The sequence below is a fragment of the Carassius auratus genome, chromosome 17 (assembly GCF_003368295.1).
Source record: "Carassius auratus strain Wakin chromosome 17, ASM336829v1, whole genome shotgun sequence".
Taxonomy (NCBI): Eukaryota; Metazoa; Chordata; class Actinopteri; order Cypriniformes; family Cyprinidae; genus Carassius; species Carassius auratus.
In genome coordinates this window covers 5,125,956-5,146,725 of record NC_039259.1, presented here as the reverse complement: position 1 = coordinate 5,146,725, position 20,770 = coordinate 5,125,956, and the positions used below count along the sequence as shown (strand labels likewise).

Genomic DNA, 20,770 nt, shown 5'->3' with positions numbered 1-20,770 from the left:
AGCGCATACTGGGGCGCACTCGACTCCGATCTCCACAGCAGAGTGTTTTTAGGCTGCAAAAACATCACTTGCGCAGTTTGCAGGTCAGTTACGCACGCAACCGCATCGTGCCCGCAGGTTAACCCTTCGACTCTTCCCTACGAGGGAACAAACACCGCTAAATCCACCAGCTACGTGCCTCGGGCAGCAACCACCCACGCAAACCAGGATTCTCCCTTCGACGAAAGCCGACAGCCCTGTAACCATTTTAACAAGGGTAAATGTCACCGAGCGCACTGCCGGTTTATGCACATCTGTAATTTCTGTGGCGGTGCTCATGCCCGCATTGTATGTCCAGTTTACAAATCTGTGAATAAAAAATCAAAAAATTATTTGGCGACTCCTGTAAATATTTCGCGCATGCACTTCGAACTAGCTCATCATCCAGATGCCGAATTTACTCATTATCTGCTATCAGGCCTAAAAAATGGCTTTAAACCCGGCGTAGAGTGCCCACTCTCCCAAAACATCACATGTAATAATCTTCAATCTGCCCTCATAGAACCTGAAGTCGTAAACAAACTGATCAAAAGAGAAGTTGAGTCAGGCTTCATGATCGGTCCGTTTGACAATCCTCCATTTGATCTGTTTCGTATTAGCCCCATTGGAGTGGCTACAAGGAAATTCTCGGGTAAAAAACGCCTAATAATCGACCTGTCAGCCCCGCACAATTCCCCGTTCCCAAGCATAAACAGCTTGATCCCTCTCGATGAATTTTCGTTGAAATACCACGACATAGATCAGGCTATCGACTTAATCAAAATCGTAGGTCGGGGTGCTTGGCTTGCAAAAATTGACATTACATCTGCTTTCAAAGTAATGCCTATACATCCAGATTCATGGCATCTATTTGGAGTTTGCTGGCTCGGGAAATATTACTTCGCAGTGCGTCTAACTTTCGGATGCAAAAGCAGCCCAAAAATTTTCGACATGCTATCAGAAGCCGTCTGCTGGATTTTGGCGAACAACTACGCCATTCCCCACCTCATTCACTTGCTAGACGATTTTTTAATAGTCTCGCCTCCCAATGCCATCCCAGCCGCGCACATGCTCACAGTCCAAAACGTTTTTTCTGAGCTAGGAATTCCCATCGCAGAAGAAAAAACCATGGGCCCTGCTACATCAATCGAGTTCCTAGGAATTAATTTAGATTCAGACAAATTCCAAGCATCCCTGCCCAAAGAGAAAATTGACCGAATAATTCTCATCTCCTCTGCTTTCCTTAAAAAAAAAAAAAAAAATCAAATTGTTCAAAACGCGAACTCCTATCCCTACTTGGACATTTAAATTTCGCAATGCGCATCATTCCGCAGGGCCGCCCCTTTATATCACATCTCCTCTCACTCGCGTCCTCCGTTCACTCACTAGATGAACTTATTTCCATAAATCAAGCATGTCGCGACGAACTCAGGCTATGGTTAAAATTTTTCTTTCGCCCAGCGAGCATTGGTCTCAAAGCGGACGCAGTGTGAGAAAATCTCCCGGTCAAGGTCTCATTTTCTCTCTTTTCTGTTTCTCTTTCTGTCCAGCGAGCATTCGGTCTCACAGCGGACGCAGCGAGAACTTTTCCGGTAGAGCACTTACGTTTTCTCTTTCGTCCAGCGAGCATTGGTCTCAAAGCGGACACAGTGTGAGAAAATCTCCCGGTCAAGGTCTCATTTTCTCTCTTTTCTGTTTCTCTTTCTGTCCAGCGAGCATTCGGTCTCACAGCGGACGCAGCGAGAACTTTTCCGGTAGAGCACTTACGTTTTCTCTTTCGTCCAGCGAGCATTGGTCTCAAAGCGGACGCAGTGTGAGAAAATCTCCCGGTCAAGCTCTCATTTTTCTCTTTTCTGTTTCTCTTTCTGTCCAGCGAGCATTCGGTCTCACAGCGGACAAAGCGAGAACTTTTCCGGTAGAGCACTTACGTTTTCTCTTTCGTCCAGCGAGCATTGGTCTCACAGCGGACGCAGTGTGAGAAAATCTCCCGGTCAAGCTCTCATTTTCTCTCTTTCCTGTTTTTCTCTTTCTGTCCAAAAAAAAAATAAAAAAAAAAATAAATAAATAAATAAATAAATAAAAAAAAATTTAATAAAACTAATAATAATACTAATAATAAATAAATAAATAAAACGCCTGATCGGTCCCCGTTGCAAGTCGGCAGGGCCTATCAGTCCAGGCACAATGAGCCGCCACCACAGGCCCACTGGCCAAACTTTCAGACCCTTTCTAGAGACGCCAGCACGCCAAACGCGGCACTCATTTGGGGGGTCTTTTAGTTCGGCGGCTGTCCTCTGCTATTTAGCTTTTTGGGGGAGTACTCTGGGTTCGGGCCGAACTCCGAGCTCGGAGCCCTCCCTCCGGACAGCACGCCAAATACGCATTAAATCTTACCCTCCCAATTGTATGTAAGTGTGAACTCGTGAAATGATGTTTTATTAACAAAGTTCGGGAGAAGCACGAGCAGATAATTAACACAGGTGGAGAGCACTCAGCAATCAATGGTAAGAGGTGTATATATACAGCAGTCTCACCTCAATTCATTTGACAGTCTCGCAGCATCCCCCCACCACCCCTTCTCCACACTTCTAATCCTAAACCACTTACATAGGGTAGGGGGGAGTACTCTGGGTTCGGGCCGAACTCCGAGCTCGGAGCCCTCCCTCCGGACAGCACGCCAAATACGCATTAAATCTTACCCTCCCAATTGTATGTAAGTGTGAACTCGTGAAATGTTTTTAAAATGCTTTGCCGCACTGTTCAGTGATTGAAATATTCCATATTATACATTGCAAATGGCCAAAACTTTTTGAATTTATTTTTGAAACATTTTGTTTACACATACTTTTGGATTATTCTTTTGAGAGGAGATCTAAATATCTGCGGCAGGGAAACGGATGGAAAATTGACAGGCTTGTGCTGCAGTTCTATTGATGTTCTATGTGCCCTCCAAGTCTTGAAGCCTTCAACTGATTATAACATGCAATATTTAACAACCCATGCTCATTGGAAAAACGTAAATTTGGTAAACTGATATTGTGTTGCTACTTGCACAGTGGAGCTGAAAGAATGATAACTTTAACAGATTAATCTGGCATGGACTTATTTTTCAAAAGGAGTTCATTAGGCATTTCTCATCGCAAGTGCAGAGCTGTACCAGTTGAACTTCTGAGCAAGTTTATCATGTCAGAAAAAGCATGCAGCCAGTTATGTGATGACATTTTTAAAAAAGTGTTAGTTTACAAATCATACCATAATACAGTATTGTCAAAGAAACAGATGTGGAAGTATTTTTTTAATCAATAATTTTCACAAGTTATCATAATTTGTGTGAAGGTTGTTGGAGTTTTACTGCTACTAAGTAGGGTGGCTATATGCGCCGTTCATACGGGACACGTCCCAGCCAGGATTTTAATATTGCCTAAAATATTCAGGTTTTGGCTATTCGCACTGTGCAGGTTGATCATTGTGTAACATTCATGAGACCTATAAAGAGCAGAGCAGACGGCTCCTTATGCTTTCAAATCGCTTCCACGTGTTAGTTTGTTCGTTTTAATTGAAGCATTATGGCACACTTTTTTTTGGGGGGGGGGGGATTTGTGCGCAGTGATGCTTCAAGTCAATCGAACGAATGAACAAACACGTGCGCATATTTGCATCACTTTGATCGTTCCCTCTAGGTCACACCTTCTCACACGCAGCCCCACGATTGGTCGATTATGTACAATACCTGTATGTTATTGGTCAAACTGGTCTGGATGTTTTAGGCATGACTGGGACGTGTCCCGTATGAACGGCGCATATGGTCACCCTACTACTAAGGGTCATTTCAGATGGAAATGGCAGTGAATATGCATATACTGTACCTGGACCTGTAAGGATAGCCTATGCAGCGACGTAAACTAATGCTGATCTGTGCCTCTAAATTCAGTGTAAAAATGTACTGCCACACCAGGTCAAGCCCTGTATCTCTGCCATATTCATGGCTCACGTTGAAGGCCTATCACAACATCAAATGGTTAGACGGTGGCGGCAGTGGGACAGTCTCTGTGGGCATAGATGGGCCGTCGATCTCAAACCAATATCATGAAGCAAATGTCATTGAAGCATTTGAAATTGTCCCAGTTGCTGAGTTATGTATGCATTGCTTTGGGCCACTGTGAGATGAAAGATATGACTTGCTTAGATTCAAAGCATAAAAAGCTCAATAAAGCAGTCTGGCTTATTATTATGTGATGAGGCTGGCATGACTGTCTTATTGCAAAACTGCACTGCAGAATGCAAAATTGTTGTTCTTATTTTCAATGGGCAAGAAAGATAGTGATGAGGAGACTTTATTAATGTTCCGATGTGCAAGCAAATACTCGCAGAGCCATTTTCTCTCCCTCTTTCAGGAGTGATTCAGGTAGGAATGATAAACGCCAGCAGTTTTGAGGTATTTTGTAACGCACAGTCAAGCAGTTACAATGCGGCAATCACTCACACTGCGATCACTGACAGACTTGCTTCTGTATTGTGCTGAAATTTTTTATTTTTTATCAACAATACATTGTCAGTCACAATATTTGATGCAACACATTCATTTGGTTACGTTAGTCGACAATTTATTTAATAAAAACTCTTGTTATTAGCTACAGAGTGAAAAGTCAATACAAAATATATACTTTTGTATGTTGTTCAGAGCACTGAGCCACAAAAAATATATATCCTTGTTGAATGATGCACTAACAACCCTTTTTATTGTGGAAAAAATACTGATGGTTGCTGTTACTGATTGTGATTTCAAAGCTAACATTTTCTTTTCGTTTTTGTTTGGTATTTCAAGCAGATGCTGAATTGGTACATAAGAAAGTATATGTCTTATCGTTATACATGCATTTTTTTATTTTTTATTTTTCTTTCAGTGAAAGGAATCATTTTCAGGCCTTCCTATTTACGGGTAAATAATTTGTGGGTTCCCCTCTTCCTCTCTCAAAGTAACTGCCAAGCTTGATCGCAGTGAATGCCAACCAAGTACTTTGTCACATCCATAATTGTAATCATATACTCAGAACTATAATTATGTTCAAATGCATGAAAGCCAGTGTTTATCCCTAAAATACATCGTATTGAAGTTGCCTATCGTGCGTGTTCTGACAAACATCCATTCCTAGATTTCCCACCTAGTTTGACTCCCAGAGAACAACTGAAAATCCTCATCGCTCCATGTAGATGACTGTCAATGTGTAAAGGTGAAGTGTGAATGTTTTTTTAGAGCCTTCTTTGCTTTTTATTATCAATGTTATTCAGGTTTTATTTTTCATTTATTTTTTATTTTATTTGTATTTATTTTGTGGCCCCTCCTCATCATCTCCTGTGGCCTCATGGGATAGCCATGAGGTTTCCACTGACAGTGCACTTCAGAATTTCACTTGCAGAAGGTCACACAAATAATGTTCACCTAGCGTTTCATGAACACTAAGTGTTCAAACATCCCACCCGCTGGACTGCTGGGGATAAGGGATTGTTATAGCCGTTCCTATTAAAATGTAATTCAGAAGTACAATGAGCAGTAATTGAGTTTGATGAGCAAATTTCAGCATTCTTCTCTTGCTTTTGCAGCACTCATGCTGTTAACCAGAAATGATTGCCTTTCTTTTTACCTCTGCTGTCCTGAGAGATTTTGTTTGCTCCTTAGCACCACAAAGGCCTTCTTAAAGCATTATTTTAAAGCATTTCACTTTGAAAGCTTTTTCACAACCTGGCCTGAGGACCCGTCCTTGTCAACACAACGGCTGGAAGTTCTATGGGGCCTCGCTCATTCGTATTGACAGAATGGCCTGGCAAATGGAGAAGTGTCTCCCCTCGTCCCAGGGCACACACATAAAGAGTGTGATTGGGGGAAAATGGTCGCCACCATGTCTTTTTCCAGCAAAGGCAATAAAGTCAATACAATCAATCTCTAATGGCCCCTTCCCCTGTGATGGGCTCTGTTTAATCAGAGTAAGAGCGCTAGCTAGCCTCCCTGCTCCGCTGCCGCCATTAATTTTGCTTTTCCCATCCGTTTGTTTGTTTTTTTATTGCTTCTCCAGCAGGCGGCTGACATCCATCAGCCGTCTGATTGAGCCCTGCTCAATACTAAAGCAGTAAAGCCGGGGGAGATGGATGACTAGCGGCCCCGCTTCATCACCACTCAAGGCAAGCCAAGCGCATCTCCAACAGGGGCCCTAGGTCGTCCACATCCTGACCCACATTTATTGCAAGCTATAGCAGAGCTCCAATGTGCCGAACACGTGAAGACCTCTTGATCTCCCCTCCTAATCCTGTCCTGAAGTGCTTACTCATGAGTGATGGTGCAGACCCTTCATATTGAAGCCTGTGATAGACCCTCGGGTACCTGGCTTTGGCTCAGTGGGCAGGAGAGAGCCATCAAGTGGCCACAAGTGAGTGCAAATGGGTAGATCAATGAAGAGCTGTTTCCTTCACTCATTAGCCACAGTCCTCCTCTTTGCAGCCTGCCAAAGACTGGACTCAGCTCTGTCCATTGGGTCCATCAGCCAGTCAAAAGCCTGGCTATTAAAGAAATTGTACACTGCAGTGTTTTAATTCTGTCATCAAACACTTACCTTTTCTGTTCCATGAGACACAAAAAGTTTTGGTAAATTGTATCATATAATTCTTAAATTGCACAATAACTGAGTTTGGCATTGACTATTGAGTCATTGCTGCATCTCAAGCTGAATTAAACCAGACCAGATCAATGCATGAACAAATCATTCAGACCCGTTTTGTGATCTTGCAATCATTTGACTCAAAAAAATCAACTGTTTAAAATCAAACATCATTACTTCTTTACATTCACGAAGGAACCGATGAGTGCTACTGTAGATGGCATAAAGCACATGTGAGTTCACCTAGCATTCAGTGAACATGCAAATCCAAAAAGATAACACGTATCTCAAATAGGATATATACTGTAACAAGTCCTCTGAAGGTGTACAATAACTTTTGTGAAAGGAGCAGAGTCTTATGTCATTGGTTTCAGAAAAATGGCAAATGTCATGGGGTGGGGGGGGGGTGATCAAATGATGACAGATGACAGATTATTTTGGGATGAAATTTTAATACTTCACCTCCTGTCAAACCTATCAGGTCTAATCCTCACTCAGAAGGAACATGGGTGTTTTTTCCTAGTTTCACATGTATTTGTTTTAACCACTTTAAAGCCTACTGTTTCATCTTAGTATTCTGGGATTTAAGTGTAATACCTAGGAATTGCATAGCTCATATTAACAACAACAACAACAAATATGTATGTGTGTGTATATATATATATATATATATATATATATATATATATATATATATATATATATATATATATATATATATATATATATATATATATATTCTGTCCCAAACTGTGATGATAATCCACACCTATATTTCTTATCTCTATTGCCTTTGAGGTATAAACAAAATGCTGTTTTGCAGGTCTATATCTAATGCACAAAAGCATTTGCTGTCCCTAAACCTTGACAACTTAATTCAACATTTTAAATGCAAACTGATCCTGTCTTGGAGCCTGAGGATCTGGCATGTCATTTATTCATGCTAGAGAGCCAAGCACAAAATAGAGCTAATTTCGCTACTCGGATTTAAGTTTCAGCCAGAGAGAAGCTTTTTTTTTTTTTTTTTTTTTTTTTGGTTAGTTGGTTGGTTGTTATTTATTCCAGGATTCATGACACTAAATCCCTATGGAATGACAGAAAAAAAAAAATGAAAGACTAAATCGAGGAAGGAAAACTGATCTTTAAATTAATGTTAGAATCTTTCTGTCACAGCTTTTTACAAATCTGTCATGTATGTCAGAAAGGGCATTTTGTCAAACAGCGTTCACAAGTTCTGCTTAAGTCAGATTTCAAGTATAATGATGTTTAAGAAACGTATTGCTCACTTTAAATTAATGTTAAATATAGGCAAATCTTTGAACCAGTATCAAGGCTGTTGCCAAGCGAAACTCCAGCGCTCTGTCCTGTCTCCTTGCCATTGCCCTGTTCACTTCCACACGAACTAAATGGCCAGCGGCAAACGTTTGAAAAAGAAAAATGAGCAAAAGCTCTGGGGTGAAAGCCAAGTCTGTGGTCTTTCAAGGAAGGTCAGCTTAATGTCATTGAGCTGGGAGTTATCCAGTGTGATCGGTTACACTCACTTGCCTCTGCACTGATGTGTCAGCTCAAAGTGATCTGGGTCACCTAGAAAAGATGAACTGGGTTGATGTAAATGGCTGTGAATCCTAGCCAAGCCTTTGTGGTGTTAGTAGGCCCTAACATAGCTCCTACATAACAACCAATATCACTTAAGATCACTCAACGTTTATATTGGTAACACCCCAAGACGGCTATCTGCTGTCATGCAAGAGCAGCTCCTGAATGGGAAAAGCCTCACATCTCTAACACTGCTGCTCAGGATTACATGATAATGTTTTATTTTAAATCAAGAATACAATCTGACACAAGTGGTTTTAAATTATGTTTAAATCATGCAGAATCTGATCAATAATTAATTTAAAAAAAAAAAAAAGAAGAAGAAGAAGAAAAATTGTCTGCCTTTCAGTTCATAAGTAGGAATTTAAGTGGAATTAGCTTACTCTTAAAAGAAAAAGGTTCCTAAATGTGTTCTCTTTATGGAACCACTGATGCCAATAAATAACTTGCAATTTGAATTGGAATGACAGGAAGAGCTATTTACATAGAAGAAAAAAAACTCTAGCACTTTCACACAAACGTGTATAACTTGTGAAAATGATTTTGACGCTAGTCTCCCATGGTCAAGACAAACTCGAAATATAAAATTGATATTTAATCTGAAATCCCCATTTTTTCCATATAAAATCAACCTAGTATTAAATATTAATTAAGAACGACTGTTTCCTATTTGCTCTTGTTTTTTTTTAATACCACTAAATTCTTAATGTGATACTAAAATGACACACAGAGAAAAGGGGAATCTGAATTGTCTCAAAAAAAAAAAAAAAAAAAAAAAGTATAATAGACCAGTATGAAGTATGAATGATATTAAAAACAATGAAAAAATGGACATTTTACTATGGACATTTTGTAAAAGAAAACATGCGAAAAATATGGTCAAATGTATGTGTATGTCTTTAAATGCCTTTAATTCTGCTTTCTTACATTCAAGTTTGAATTTAAATTCTGCATCATGTTTATTACTTCAATTCAAATTCTGGAATTTAATTGAAATTCTCAATTCAATTCTGAATGGCACTCAACCCTGGGCAACTTGTGTTGTAAAAGAAGACTACAGTTGCTATATTTAATATTATGTTACATATAGTATTGTATCCGTATTACAATAGTTTTATAATAGTATTATATCACATATGCATGAGTGGTACTTCTCCTCCACTTCTAATTATCTCTGTCTGTAGCAAAGCATAAATATAGGATGCAAAAATACTTTAAAACTGTTTCTTGTTTGTTTTGCCAATGACTGTGCGGTAGTACAGTCACCTGAAGTCTGTAAAATGACTCAAGTAAAAAAAAAAAAAAAAAAAAAAAAAAAGGCAGCAAATTGTCTTGGAACTCTTCCCTAAATCCCAAACCAAAATGAGATTCTAGAAGACAAGGGTGGTGGCAAATAAACAGACGCCTGTTGTGATTGATGTTGCCTGTGTCACATGCAAAGTATGTAGTCTTCCTTGGCAGTCCATATTTCAGCTTGAATAATCTGTGCTCTCAAGTGTACAGCACAGGCCTACTTGCTCTGAATTTTAACCGCCAATCCAAGAAGTTCTGACTTTGTCAAACTTTGATGCCAGGCTTTCTTTCTCCTTCAAACTCTCTCTTTTTTTCCATTCACTCTGCCTTTCATCCACTGCTCTGAAGCTCTGAAGATAAGCTCTCCATAAGAAGAGGTCTCAGAGCACAGGACAGTTAGGAGTGGCACTCGGCATTCAATTCTGGTGACCTGTCTCGACAGAAGCTCTCTGGCTCTCACCGAGCGGCTCCACACCGCTGAGCACGTAGATGTGTGGTGTGCCGTGGTGTGAGCCGAGGTGACAAGCCCCAGGTTCCGTCTTGCTTAGGCAGAACCCTCTTTTCAGCATGAGACGGTCATAAGTGCTTCTGGTTTCTACAGAGCACGGCAGTAGATGATGTGAAAATTGTCTCCTGCTGCGCTCCACGCCTACAGGCATTATTTGACGCTTCATTACTTCACATCCTATTAAAGGATTAGTTCACAGAAAAAAAATGTAAAATATTTACTCATGCTCATGTCATCAAATTAAACAGGTTATTTATTGTAAAGAGCATTCACTGAAAAAAATAAATAAAAATAAAAATTATTGGTTTATGTGAGTTAATCACATGAACCAATTAAGTAACAGACACATTTATTCACATAACTTCAATGTCATTGTATTAAGTTATTTGTAAGTGACCAAAGTGAGTAGTTTAAAGGTGATTGTATATTCTTCCCTGTTAGTGAGCAATAGCACGTATTAGCATAATAAATGCTAAGCCTGTTCCTTAAAGACACTAAAAATGAAAATTGTGTCTTCATTTATTTACCCTCGAGTTGTCCTGTATGAATCCCAGCTGTTGAACATAAAAGAACATATTTTAAAAATATTTGGCACTCAAAAGAGTTGCTGCCACGGACATGCTAAGGAAGTCACTGGCTACCATTAACTACATTCTTTAACCCTTAAACACATATCTGTGGTCTTTAGTGACCTGGGACATCATGCTCTGTTCTCCCCTCATTCATTTTTAGAGTTAGTTATCGACCTTCTTAATTTTACTCAATCTGTTAATGATAAACAGAATATAAATATCAATTTGGCAATGTTTGAAACACAATGATGATATGATGTTTCTGTTAAATGTTTGAAAAGTTAACAAAAAGATCAGAAAAAATTTCCATATTCCAGCTCTTCTGACACCATGCGAACAGGCCGAAATGTTGAAATCTTGTTATACAGTGCTTTGGACAGATATATTCATATATTCATGAATCAATCAAGGGCTTTATTCCCCATACGATGACAAAACTCCATAATACGATGCAATGATGGGAAAATGAGCTAACTAGATAGTCACAACTATTTCCTAAAACTTAATAGCTTCGTTGTACATCTGCCATTAAACCAACAAGATATCAGAGGAATAATGGCTGTCAATGAATTGGTAAGAGATCAATTTGATGTCACATTACACTGTAATCCCAAACAGTTGTACTAGCTCATAACTAATAAGGTCATAACAGTCAAATGTCGTTATGCAGTTGACCAAACTATAAAGTTTTGAGCTCTGTTGAGATTTGTGTCACTTTAATTGAATAGGGCTCAGTATTTTAGAGTTAATTTGTGTGGAACGCTCAAAAAGTTTAGGAACCATGTATTAGCGTCATGACGTTATCGACGTCATGACGTGGTGGGTGGGTCTTATCGCTCCCTCAGGAAAGCTGAGTCAGCCATCTTGAATTTGCCTTGATGCGGGTGAAGTTTTGGCAAGCTCATGTGGATGTGGAACACAGTTTAATTTGTTTTTAATTGTTTATATCTGTTTGGAATGCGTACTTTTATACCCCCGCTTCAAACCACCACCACCTCAGTTATTTTCATTAGTCTTATTGCTCTCATTTTCTTAAGCGCTGTCTTATCATCAGCCCTGATTTGGTAAGTAACTCTAACATTTTTTATATATATATATTATATATAAAATAATTACAAATCCAAGTAATTGTAATTTTAGAAGTTGTTGAATGTGACAAATGCGTTAACGTTAAGTTACCTTACTTAGTTCATCTTACAGCAGTGTAACGTTATCAGCGGGTTTCCTGGATGAACTACATTACCCATAATGCATATTTGCCCGGGACATTGACGGTTGAGGAAGGTCCATGAGTTTTGAATTCTCTGGCGGAGTCCGAAAGCATAACGTTATCCCTGATTCCCGCCGTTTTCGCTGTTCGTCGTTAATGCATGTGCGTACTTTGAGTATAACGTTACATATTTAAATAAATGTCTGCGTTATGCAGTAAATATTTTACGTTGGGTTAGGTCGAGCTGTGTGTGATCGCGTGTAACTAAACAACATAATGTGAGTGTGTTATCATGATGCTAACCAGCCCTGTGTTTGTATTTCGTAGGCTCAAGTGTGTGGTTGTGAGATCTTCTCGAAATAATTTTAACAGTTCAGGTAGGATGCATTATGAAAGAGTGTTATTAACAATTGGTTTATTTTGTGTTTCCACAGTTATTATTTTGCTATTTATTTCAATCTTTTTATTTCAATTGATCACTTGAACCCTTTATCAATACTTTGTTAAAAACAACAACATAAATAGCATATCTATAAGCACACAACTTTATTTTTTTAATTTTTTTGTTAATAACTAACTTGCTCATCTTTTAACATTTTCATTTTTACTATAATGAGTGAGTGAGTGAAGTGACATTCAGCCAAGTATGGTGACCCATACTCAGAATTTGTGCTCTGCATTTAACCCATCCAAAACGCACACACACAGAGCAGTGAACACACACACACTGTGAGCACACACCCGGAGCAGTGTACAATAAATGTATTTGATAGATTTGGAGACTTTTTTATCTGTGTATTCCCTTTTTCAAATTTCATTTATCATTATGTATTATTTAAAAATTTTTTTTGAACATTAACAAATCATCTTTGTGCGCATGTTGTGTACAGATATTGGACTACAAAGAGTGCTACAGAGAGTCAGTGTTTCACTATCAGACAGGTGCCAATAGGTGAGTTTTGTAAATTGTGTACTAATTTGAATTTTAAATGATTCGCAAGGTTTAGATTTTTTTCAGAAGAACAGAATTTAATTACTGATGTGTTGTCGGCTGGTTGGCATAATCATTTCCCCCCTTGTTCACAATTGTTCACAATGATCACCCCCATCAAAATATAAAGAAAGCTCGAAAAGCTGAGGTCAACTACATCATCAACCTATCAAAGGATCAAACCCCAGCCACTCTGGAAACAATGAGAGAAGAAATCATACATGAAGTCGCTAATGACCACAACCTATGCCCTTCGTCGCCAAGAAATCGTTGGAGCTCTTGTAGCTCCACGGGTGAGAGACATCGTGGATAGATGGCCAGCCCTACTTATGGAGTCACAGGTAAAAAAAAAAAGAATCTTTCTACATCATTTTACGGTTCTCCCTGTTGAGAGCAATTAATCAACATGTCTCTTTAGCATGTCCACTTTGAACATGATTGATTTTTCCAATATTTAAATGACTGTTTTTAAAAATCTAAATTTTCAATAAATTCCCTGAAAAGCAAATGGCAGATGTAAAAGTTGACAACACATCACGCTGTGACAAATTTTTGCCATTCACAGTAAACCAAGTATACAGAGGTTAATTAGATTAATTTCCTTTAGATAACATTGTACTGCCTGTTTTAAATGAAGGACAATTAACTTTCTATTTTGACCTTGATTCTGACTCGTCTCTAATAGAATTGCCCTTGGTTTTGCTACCTGTCAACAGAAAACTTCTTTAAAATACATTCACAATTCTGTTCCTAATTTATCTTTGTGCATTTCTGTGTAATTCTGTCCATGTACAGGTGTTTGCAGAGTTCCACCGAATCAACAATGTTAACCTGCGCAATCAATTCTACAAGGAGCTGGACAGACACACGCCTAAACTCATTACCTTGTTCAGAGACAAGGCCACCAAGACTGGCAAGATAGCGGAGGAGCTAGCCAGGATCATGATGATTTATGACCTTCAGGTGAATTTTTAACTTTGCATGATTCAGAAACAGATTATTAACAGATTGTTTGCAGACAACTGTAAGAAGCACATCGTGTTAATTGCCCCGACTCGAATTGTGAGGTTAAGTGATTATGCCATGAACACAACATTGTCATCTCATAGGAGATAGATTTCTTGACAAGATGTTTTCTATCAGAAAGAGGAACCTTAAAAAGATACCTTTTCAGCTTCAATTTGAAGAAGTCCAAATAACTACTGTTTATGTGAAATTTGATTTACAATTTGACGGTTTTTCCTTTGAGTTAAATTATTTACAATAGAAAGTTTTAATTTTAAAAATGTTTAACTGAAGAAATGATGACTCAAATACTCAATCTACCATCTATAACAATGACCACCACCAGAATATGGAGCTATTTAACACTTTGATAAAGTGTTTGCTCTGCATTTGTGTAATTACTATTGTAATGGATATTTTTTGTACATCTAGGAACAACGTAATGTAAATATAAGACGGGCACTCGTCCTTCGTGCTCTTCCTGTGTACCTGCGTGAAGATGCCTTCAAGTTCTTCAGGACCTGTAATGTAAGTGTACTGGCCTAACTATCAATCCCTTTGCTTAGCTATTCAATCAGCTTGAACTGAAGCACTAAACATATATACATATTGAAGCTTAAACACATGACATCACTCAAAGAACTCTAGGAGAACCAGGGGGGTATTCCAGAAAGCAAGTGAAAACTCAGAGTGAACTCTGAGATGAGGGAAACAGTTATCCATTCCAGAGAGAAACCCTAACCCAGGAACAGCTGCTCTGCCTCTGTTGCATGTGGTGGAGGTGAGCACCACTTCATGTTCATCTACTCAGGAGGATGTTAGGACACAGATGTGTTAAACAGCATCTGTTGGTGGTAAAAGCTACAAGTTAAATTATCCACTAAATAAACTTTTACTTTAATATGTGAAATAAAAACAAAGTGAGGAGCCATTGTGAGACTGTTTTTATATTTCATTTTCAACTGATTTGAATTAAATAAAATAGCCTTAAATAAAACATTGAACAACATTCAACCACTTCCTCAAAGGCTAATATAAAATAAAGTGATGTTAAATTCAAAATATAAAGACGAGCGCATCTAAAACTCTGTCAGTGATTTTTATTATGGCCGCAGTCAGAAAATGTCACCGTACGGGAGCTCCATTGATGATGAGTTTTTACTAGTCGTCAGGCACGAGCTCAACTCTGAGTTAACATACTCAGAGTCGACTTACCTAACTCAGATCAGCTGTTCTGGAACTGAAAACTCAGTTTCACTTCACAGGGTAAGTTAACTCAAGAGTTCAGGGTTAGGCTCAGTTTGTTGAACGTCCTTTCTGGAATATCCCCCAGGACCTGTTTTACTTGAGTTGTTATTCTGCAAACTGATGTGTAGAAATTACATAAATGAAAAGGTAAGTGTAAATCATTCCACTAAACAAAAAGTATGCTAACAGATAGGTGTGAAACTAACATAAGATATAAGCCTATGTAAAGAAAATAGTTTAAACATGTAGCTTAGTTGCAGTCTAAGTGCAAAGTGACAGTAATGTCTAGACATCATTACCATGATTTGTATCCTTGAGGAGCTGAACTCATTCATGTATTATTTGTGTTTTATAGTCAGCAGATTGTACAGACCTCACTGACACTCCGGTGGCTCTCCTGACAGTCGTCACGAATGACACTATTGATGCGGCCCTCTTCAGCCCTGAGAGCATCTGTATCGTCGTGGAGGATGAAATACTTGTGAGTGGTCCCACGACTCTGGCTGACTCATTTCTCCTGCTCTTTGGGTATGTCTATGCACTAGACCTACAGTACCCAAAGAATCTTGAACTTACATTCACATTTATCCAAAAAGTTGTGATGTGTCTTGAGGACAACAAACCACTGAAAGGGCGTCTACTGATGCTGAAGAATGATTTGTTTAATGAGTGAATCACTCAGGATGGATTATTTGAGTTGAGTTGAGTATTGAGAAAGTCCCTCCCTTTTTACAAATGTAATAATTTGCCTGTTCTACCTCAGATTTAAGATCTGACACTGTTTGCCTCTTCTACCTCAGATTTAATACATTGATTAGGACATTGAACTTGATGTTGCCAGTTGAAGTACAACCAGTACTTTATTTGAATGTTTTATTATTGACACATATTGTACTTTAAAAAACATTTTGTTTTTATGCGGTCATTTTCTTTTTTTTTTAATTTCACAAGCACTTTTTGACTCCTGCTCCTTTGATTTATGCCTTTTAAAAAGTGCATTGTATTAAATAAAAAAAGTTGTTAAATTGCCACTGTGGTGTCACTTTCATGGTTTCTAACATTATTAGCTGATTGTGTAGTGGGCCGACATCAGTATTTCAGTTTAGAATTAATTTTGAGTGCATCACCCACATTAAGAGTTAAAATTTATTGAAAATTTTGAATGTATTTCCCAAATTATATGAGTTGGAAAATGTTGAAAATTGAGTGTATTTCCCACATTATGTGAGTCGAAAAATAGTGACAAATTTAAGTGTATTTCACACATTATATGAGTTGAAAAATAGTGAAAAATTTGAGTGTATTTCCCACATTATATAAGTTGAAAAATAGTGAAAAATTTGAGTGTATTTCCCACATTATATGAGTTGAAAAATATTGAAAAATTTGAGTGTATTTCCCACATTATATGAGTTGAAAAATAGTGAAAAATTTGAGTGTATTTCCCACATTATATGAGTTGAAAAATAGTGAAATTTTTTAGTGAATTACTCACTAATTATAAGTTGAGAAATATCAATATTTATAAGATAACATTGAGATAATTTAAGGCAACTGGAAATGTAATTTTTATTTTATGTAAACCTAAAACATTTAAAAACATCACTTAAATGTTTTTGTGTAATCTGTTACAAAATAATTTTTGAGTTCTGTGAACTTATTAGGGTTTACAGTGTATTAAAATAAATAACAACCATATCATCTGAGGACATCTGAGGGCTTTTTTCTTTTGTTTTATTCACAAATGTAATTGATTCAGTTATGCTTTCCTCTAGCGTCACTCTGAAGGCTGTTTGCTTGCAAATATTCACTGGAACTATGGGGTAACAGATTTATTGAAAAGCTCAGACACAAAATAATGATCCAATCACAATTTTTTTTTTTTTTATGAAGGTGGAATCCCTTACGAAAAATAACCATGGTTTTATTATAGTAAAACTATAGTAACCCATGTTTTTTTGGCATATTGACTGCCATTTGTAAAACCACAGATTTACTACAAATACCATGGTTAAACTATGGTTAATATAGCAAAACCATGGTTAATTTGTGGTTACCATGGTTTAACTACAGTAACCATGTTTTTTTGGTTTTATTTGTAGTAAAACCATGGTTAATTTTCATAAGAGATAGGGTGCTAGAGCTGATTTCAAGAGTTTTATAACCGACATCTAAGTCTGTTCCTCACACAGTGTTCTTGAATGGTTTCAGAAGACCTGAATTATAGTTCATGAGTAGACTACTTTTATGGTGCTAGTTCCAGAGCTTGACAGCTTGAATGCCTTTTGTATTCCATGAATGAAAGAGGGTTCAAAATGTATGAGAATGAGTAAATAATGAGTGTATATTTATTTATTTTGGCATGTGAACTATTTAACCGTGTTTCCTCCTTTAAGAATCTCTTTATGCTGTATCCTGGAGTTATACATGAGCTAAGAAGAGTATGAATGAGAGGGAAGGATTATGGCCTCTGCCGGTTGCATGGGGGTTTATTATATAAATGAACTACACAGGCCTTATAATCAACATGATGATAAATGTAGCGACACAGAGATGCGGCCAGGCGTTTGTAAGGGTTAACAGCTGTGCGTCAAATCAACAGCATTCAGAAACATACCTTTCTCTCTTGACAGTTAATCAGACCGCAGGTTCTTGGTCTTAATGCCACACGCTGATCCAACCCACATTTTTTTACATTTCTCTGAGCTCCAACCTGGAGCAGTTCTCTAATGATCTACTCATTCACTGTCAGCAATGTGAAAGGGGACTTAGCACTCTCCTTCAGAGGGATAGCAGACCCAGAAATTGAAATTCTGTCATCATCTGCTCCACCTCTGGTCACTATATACTGTACCTTCACTGTACGGAAAAGAGCAGATCGGATATTTAGTTTCACCGTAGAAATCAAGGTCATTGACATGATGCTATTTTATTTATATATTTGTTTGTTTGTGTTTCAGCTTGTTTGAGAGGATCTCTTTTCAAGAAATTTTTGTTAAAATACAATACAGTTGTAATACACAATACAATACAAATGTCATACATAAAATTACTAATCTAATGTATCTTTTTAATATCTGAAAAGGCTTCGTAATAATAATAAAATAATAATAATAATAATAATATATATAGAAAATAAACCAAGAATGGCATAATCTTTATAATTATTTCTTAGAAGGATTTTTTTTACATATATATATATATATATATATATATATATATATACACACACACAGTATATACAGGGCTCAAATTGAGGGGGGATGTGGGGTTGAAAAAATTGACAAAAGCATCCCCTCAGTAAAACCACCATCCCCCCTACCATCGCATTTTGATTAATAATTTGTATGTAAAAGTTATCATGCAAATGAAATATTACAATTGTCTACTTAAAATGTTTCAAGCTCTACTTTTGAATTTCTTTTTAAAAAAAGAAGACAACAGAAAAGGTATGATTTTTCCTTTTAGGATATAAAAACGTCCCCTGGCATAATGTTATTGTGCTGTATGTATAACTGTGAAGGAAATAATAAGAAATAATAGGGGGGTGACATCAAGTCATCGACCTTGCAAAAACCAAACAAAAGCACGTCTTGAGAGTCCAAAAGCATTCACTGTGCGATGAAGCCTATTAGAATACAGGTAAAATAACCTTATAATTCAAGCAATTAAAGAAAAATACCCATGTATGAGTTTTTATGTTTTTATATTCATTGCACAAGCAAAGTACTCTTCTGAATATCAGTAGGCCTACATTCGTGAGCACAAATGTGCTATTCATTTTATACAACAAGTTTTTCATTCCTTGAATGAATCAGTTTTTGATGAGCCAGTGATTCAACAGCCCATTCAGATGGACACTTTCCCTGCATCCCAATGTGCGTACTATACAGATTGTCTGCCCTAAATAGTATTGAAAATGACTAATATCAAATAAAATTTAGGATGGATATAATGCAGACCGGGACACAAGTTGTTTACTTTTCTAATCGAATCAGCCATTTTGAATGAGTCATTTGATTTGAACAATTCAATAAATAATTTATCAAAACAAGGGCTTTCTGCCACCTACTGGAGGTTTTATTGTCATCATTATTTATCCATGACAGGCCTAAACCTACAGAAGTCCTATGGAAGTTCTAAGCGGCCATGCATTATATATTTTTTTTTCTTCTTGTTTTCTCAATATAACGACTTAATTTCTCGTTATCTCGACATAACAAAGTTCGTTTTCTCGTTATAACAACTTAATTTTCTCATTATCTTGACACAACAAAGTTCGTTTTCTCGTTATAACGACTTAATTTTCTCTAAGAAGTTACAAAACTGCGCCAGCAGGTGACACTATGGACCTTATTATAACTGATGGAGTGTATACTATCCACTTTACTGTACGCGGACCTTCCTCGTGATCGCTATAATTTGTGCAGTCTTGTTCATTACTGACATTTAATTAATTCATAAAGGTTAAATGCTTGAATCAATCTGAAAATTTTGTGTATTAAGTTCCTGCTAGATGCATGAGTTTCACCAATGCGTTCTGTGTCATAAAATAACTGCCTATCAAAACCAAGGTTGACGTCACTGTATTCTGTTTGCACCTATATCTTTTATCTGTGCTTCTTTTAGGCACATGATTAGGTAGTTAATAAGCGGAGATGTTCTGTTTATTTACAGTAGGACGGGATTTAACGATGTAGGCTGATGTGCTTCTTTTCCTTATTACTAATCTTAATTGTTAACCATATTGATGAGAAATGTGATGTATATGTAAAAAAAATGTTGTAATCTGTTTTTGTTTTTTTTTTCTACACACACACACACACGCATACACTACACGTACACATGAACGCTCTTTTCAAACAGAAGCTTGTAACACACATGATATCTGCCACATCATATAATGACTACTTCAAATTACAAATTATATATAATTTTATTTAAAATAAAGGGAAAATTAAAAGCTCTAATGGCGCGGTGTTGCCATTTAAACATGTTAATTACAAAAACAAAACGTTTGTTGTACTGTCTCTGGAAAAATCAACAGTGATTGATCAGCCTTTATTTATGTACAGTATTGTAGACGTTATTTCCTAGATGAAGCAAAATTTGCTGAAATATAGGCTACAGTATAGCCCCTGCATGGTTGTCCATCAGATGCATGTCAAAGTTGAGTTCGTTACTATAGCAACAGTAAAACTGTCAGGTCATTATAACGAGAAAACAAACTTTTGTTATGTCGAGATAACTAGAAAAATAAGTCGTTATAATGAGAAAAAAATTATAATGCATGGCCGCTTAGAACTTCCGTATAAACCAGAGCAATAGCAGCCAAAGTTTCAGCACCAAAGCACATTTAGCAAAATATTGTTTAATTATCAATAGTGACCCATATTCCTCCATTTCAGGCCCAAGAAGGAGGAAAAAGGCTAATAAATAAAATTTAATTTAATAAGGCAACTTTTTCAATGAAAACCTTTTTAAAATGTAGACAATGTAATCATTGTGTAAAATTAGCTAGAAGACTCACATAAAGAGAGAGAGAGAGAGAGGGAAATTGACTACACCATCCCCCCTGTATATATATATTATTATTATTTTTTTATTATTTTTATTCAACCTTTGTATATATCAGTGGTTTTCAACCTGTAGGCTGCGGTGGTATTGCAAGTGGGCCGC

The 20,770-nt window shown here is 37.3% G+C and overlaps 2 protein-coding genes across 10 annotated transcripts in view; one reads left to right on the top strand and one right to left on the bottom strand.

The window, feature by feature from the left end:
- The window catches only part of LOC113117028 (ALK tyrosine kinase receptor), a 374,362-nt gene that overhangs the window by 334,941 nt on the left and 18,651 nt on the right, over positions 1 to 20,770 (bottom strand). The window lies entirely within an intron of this gene.
- On the top strand, positions 11,238 to 16,122 carry LOC113117029 (uncharacterized). Of its 8 annotated transcripts, none has more exons than XM_026285389.1 (8): positions 11,238 to 11,701; positions 11,838 to 12,009; positions 12,175 to 12,224; positions 12,738 to 12,799; positions 12,969 to 13,179; positions 13,634 to 13,801; positions 14,276 to 14,371; positions 15,447 to 16,122. In XM_026285389.1, the coding sequence occupies exons 5-8, from the start codon at positions 13,060 to 13,062 to the stop codon at positions 15,762 to 15,764; spliced, it is 702 nt and encodes a 233-aa protein (XP_026141174.1). In that variant the 5' UTR covers positions 11,238 to 11,701; positions 11,838 to 12,009; positions 12,175 to 12,224; positions 12,738 to 12,799; positions 12,969 to 13,059; the 3' UTR covers positions 15,765 to 16,122. The 8 variants fall into 8 exon arrangements, with proteins under 8 accessions (XP_026141174.1, XP_026141173.1, XP_026141178.1 ...); XM_026285388.1 differs by having other exon boundaries at positions 11,826 to 12,009; XM_026285393.1 differs by lacking the exon at positions 11,838 to 12,009 and having other exon boundaries at positions 12,973 to 13,179.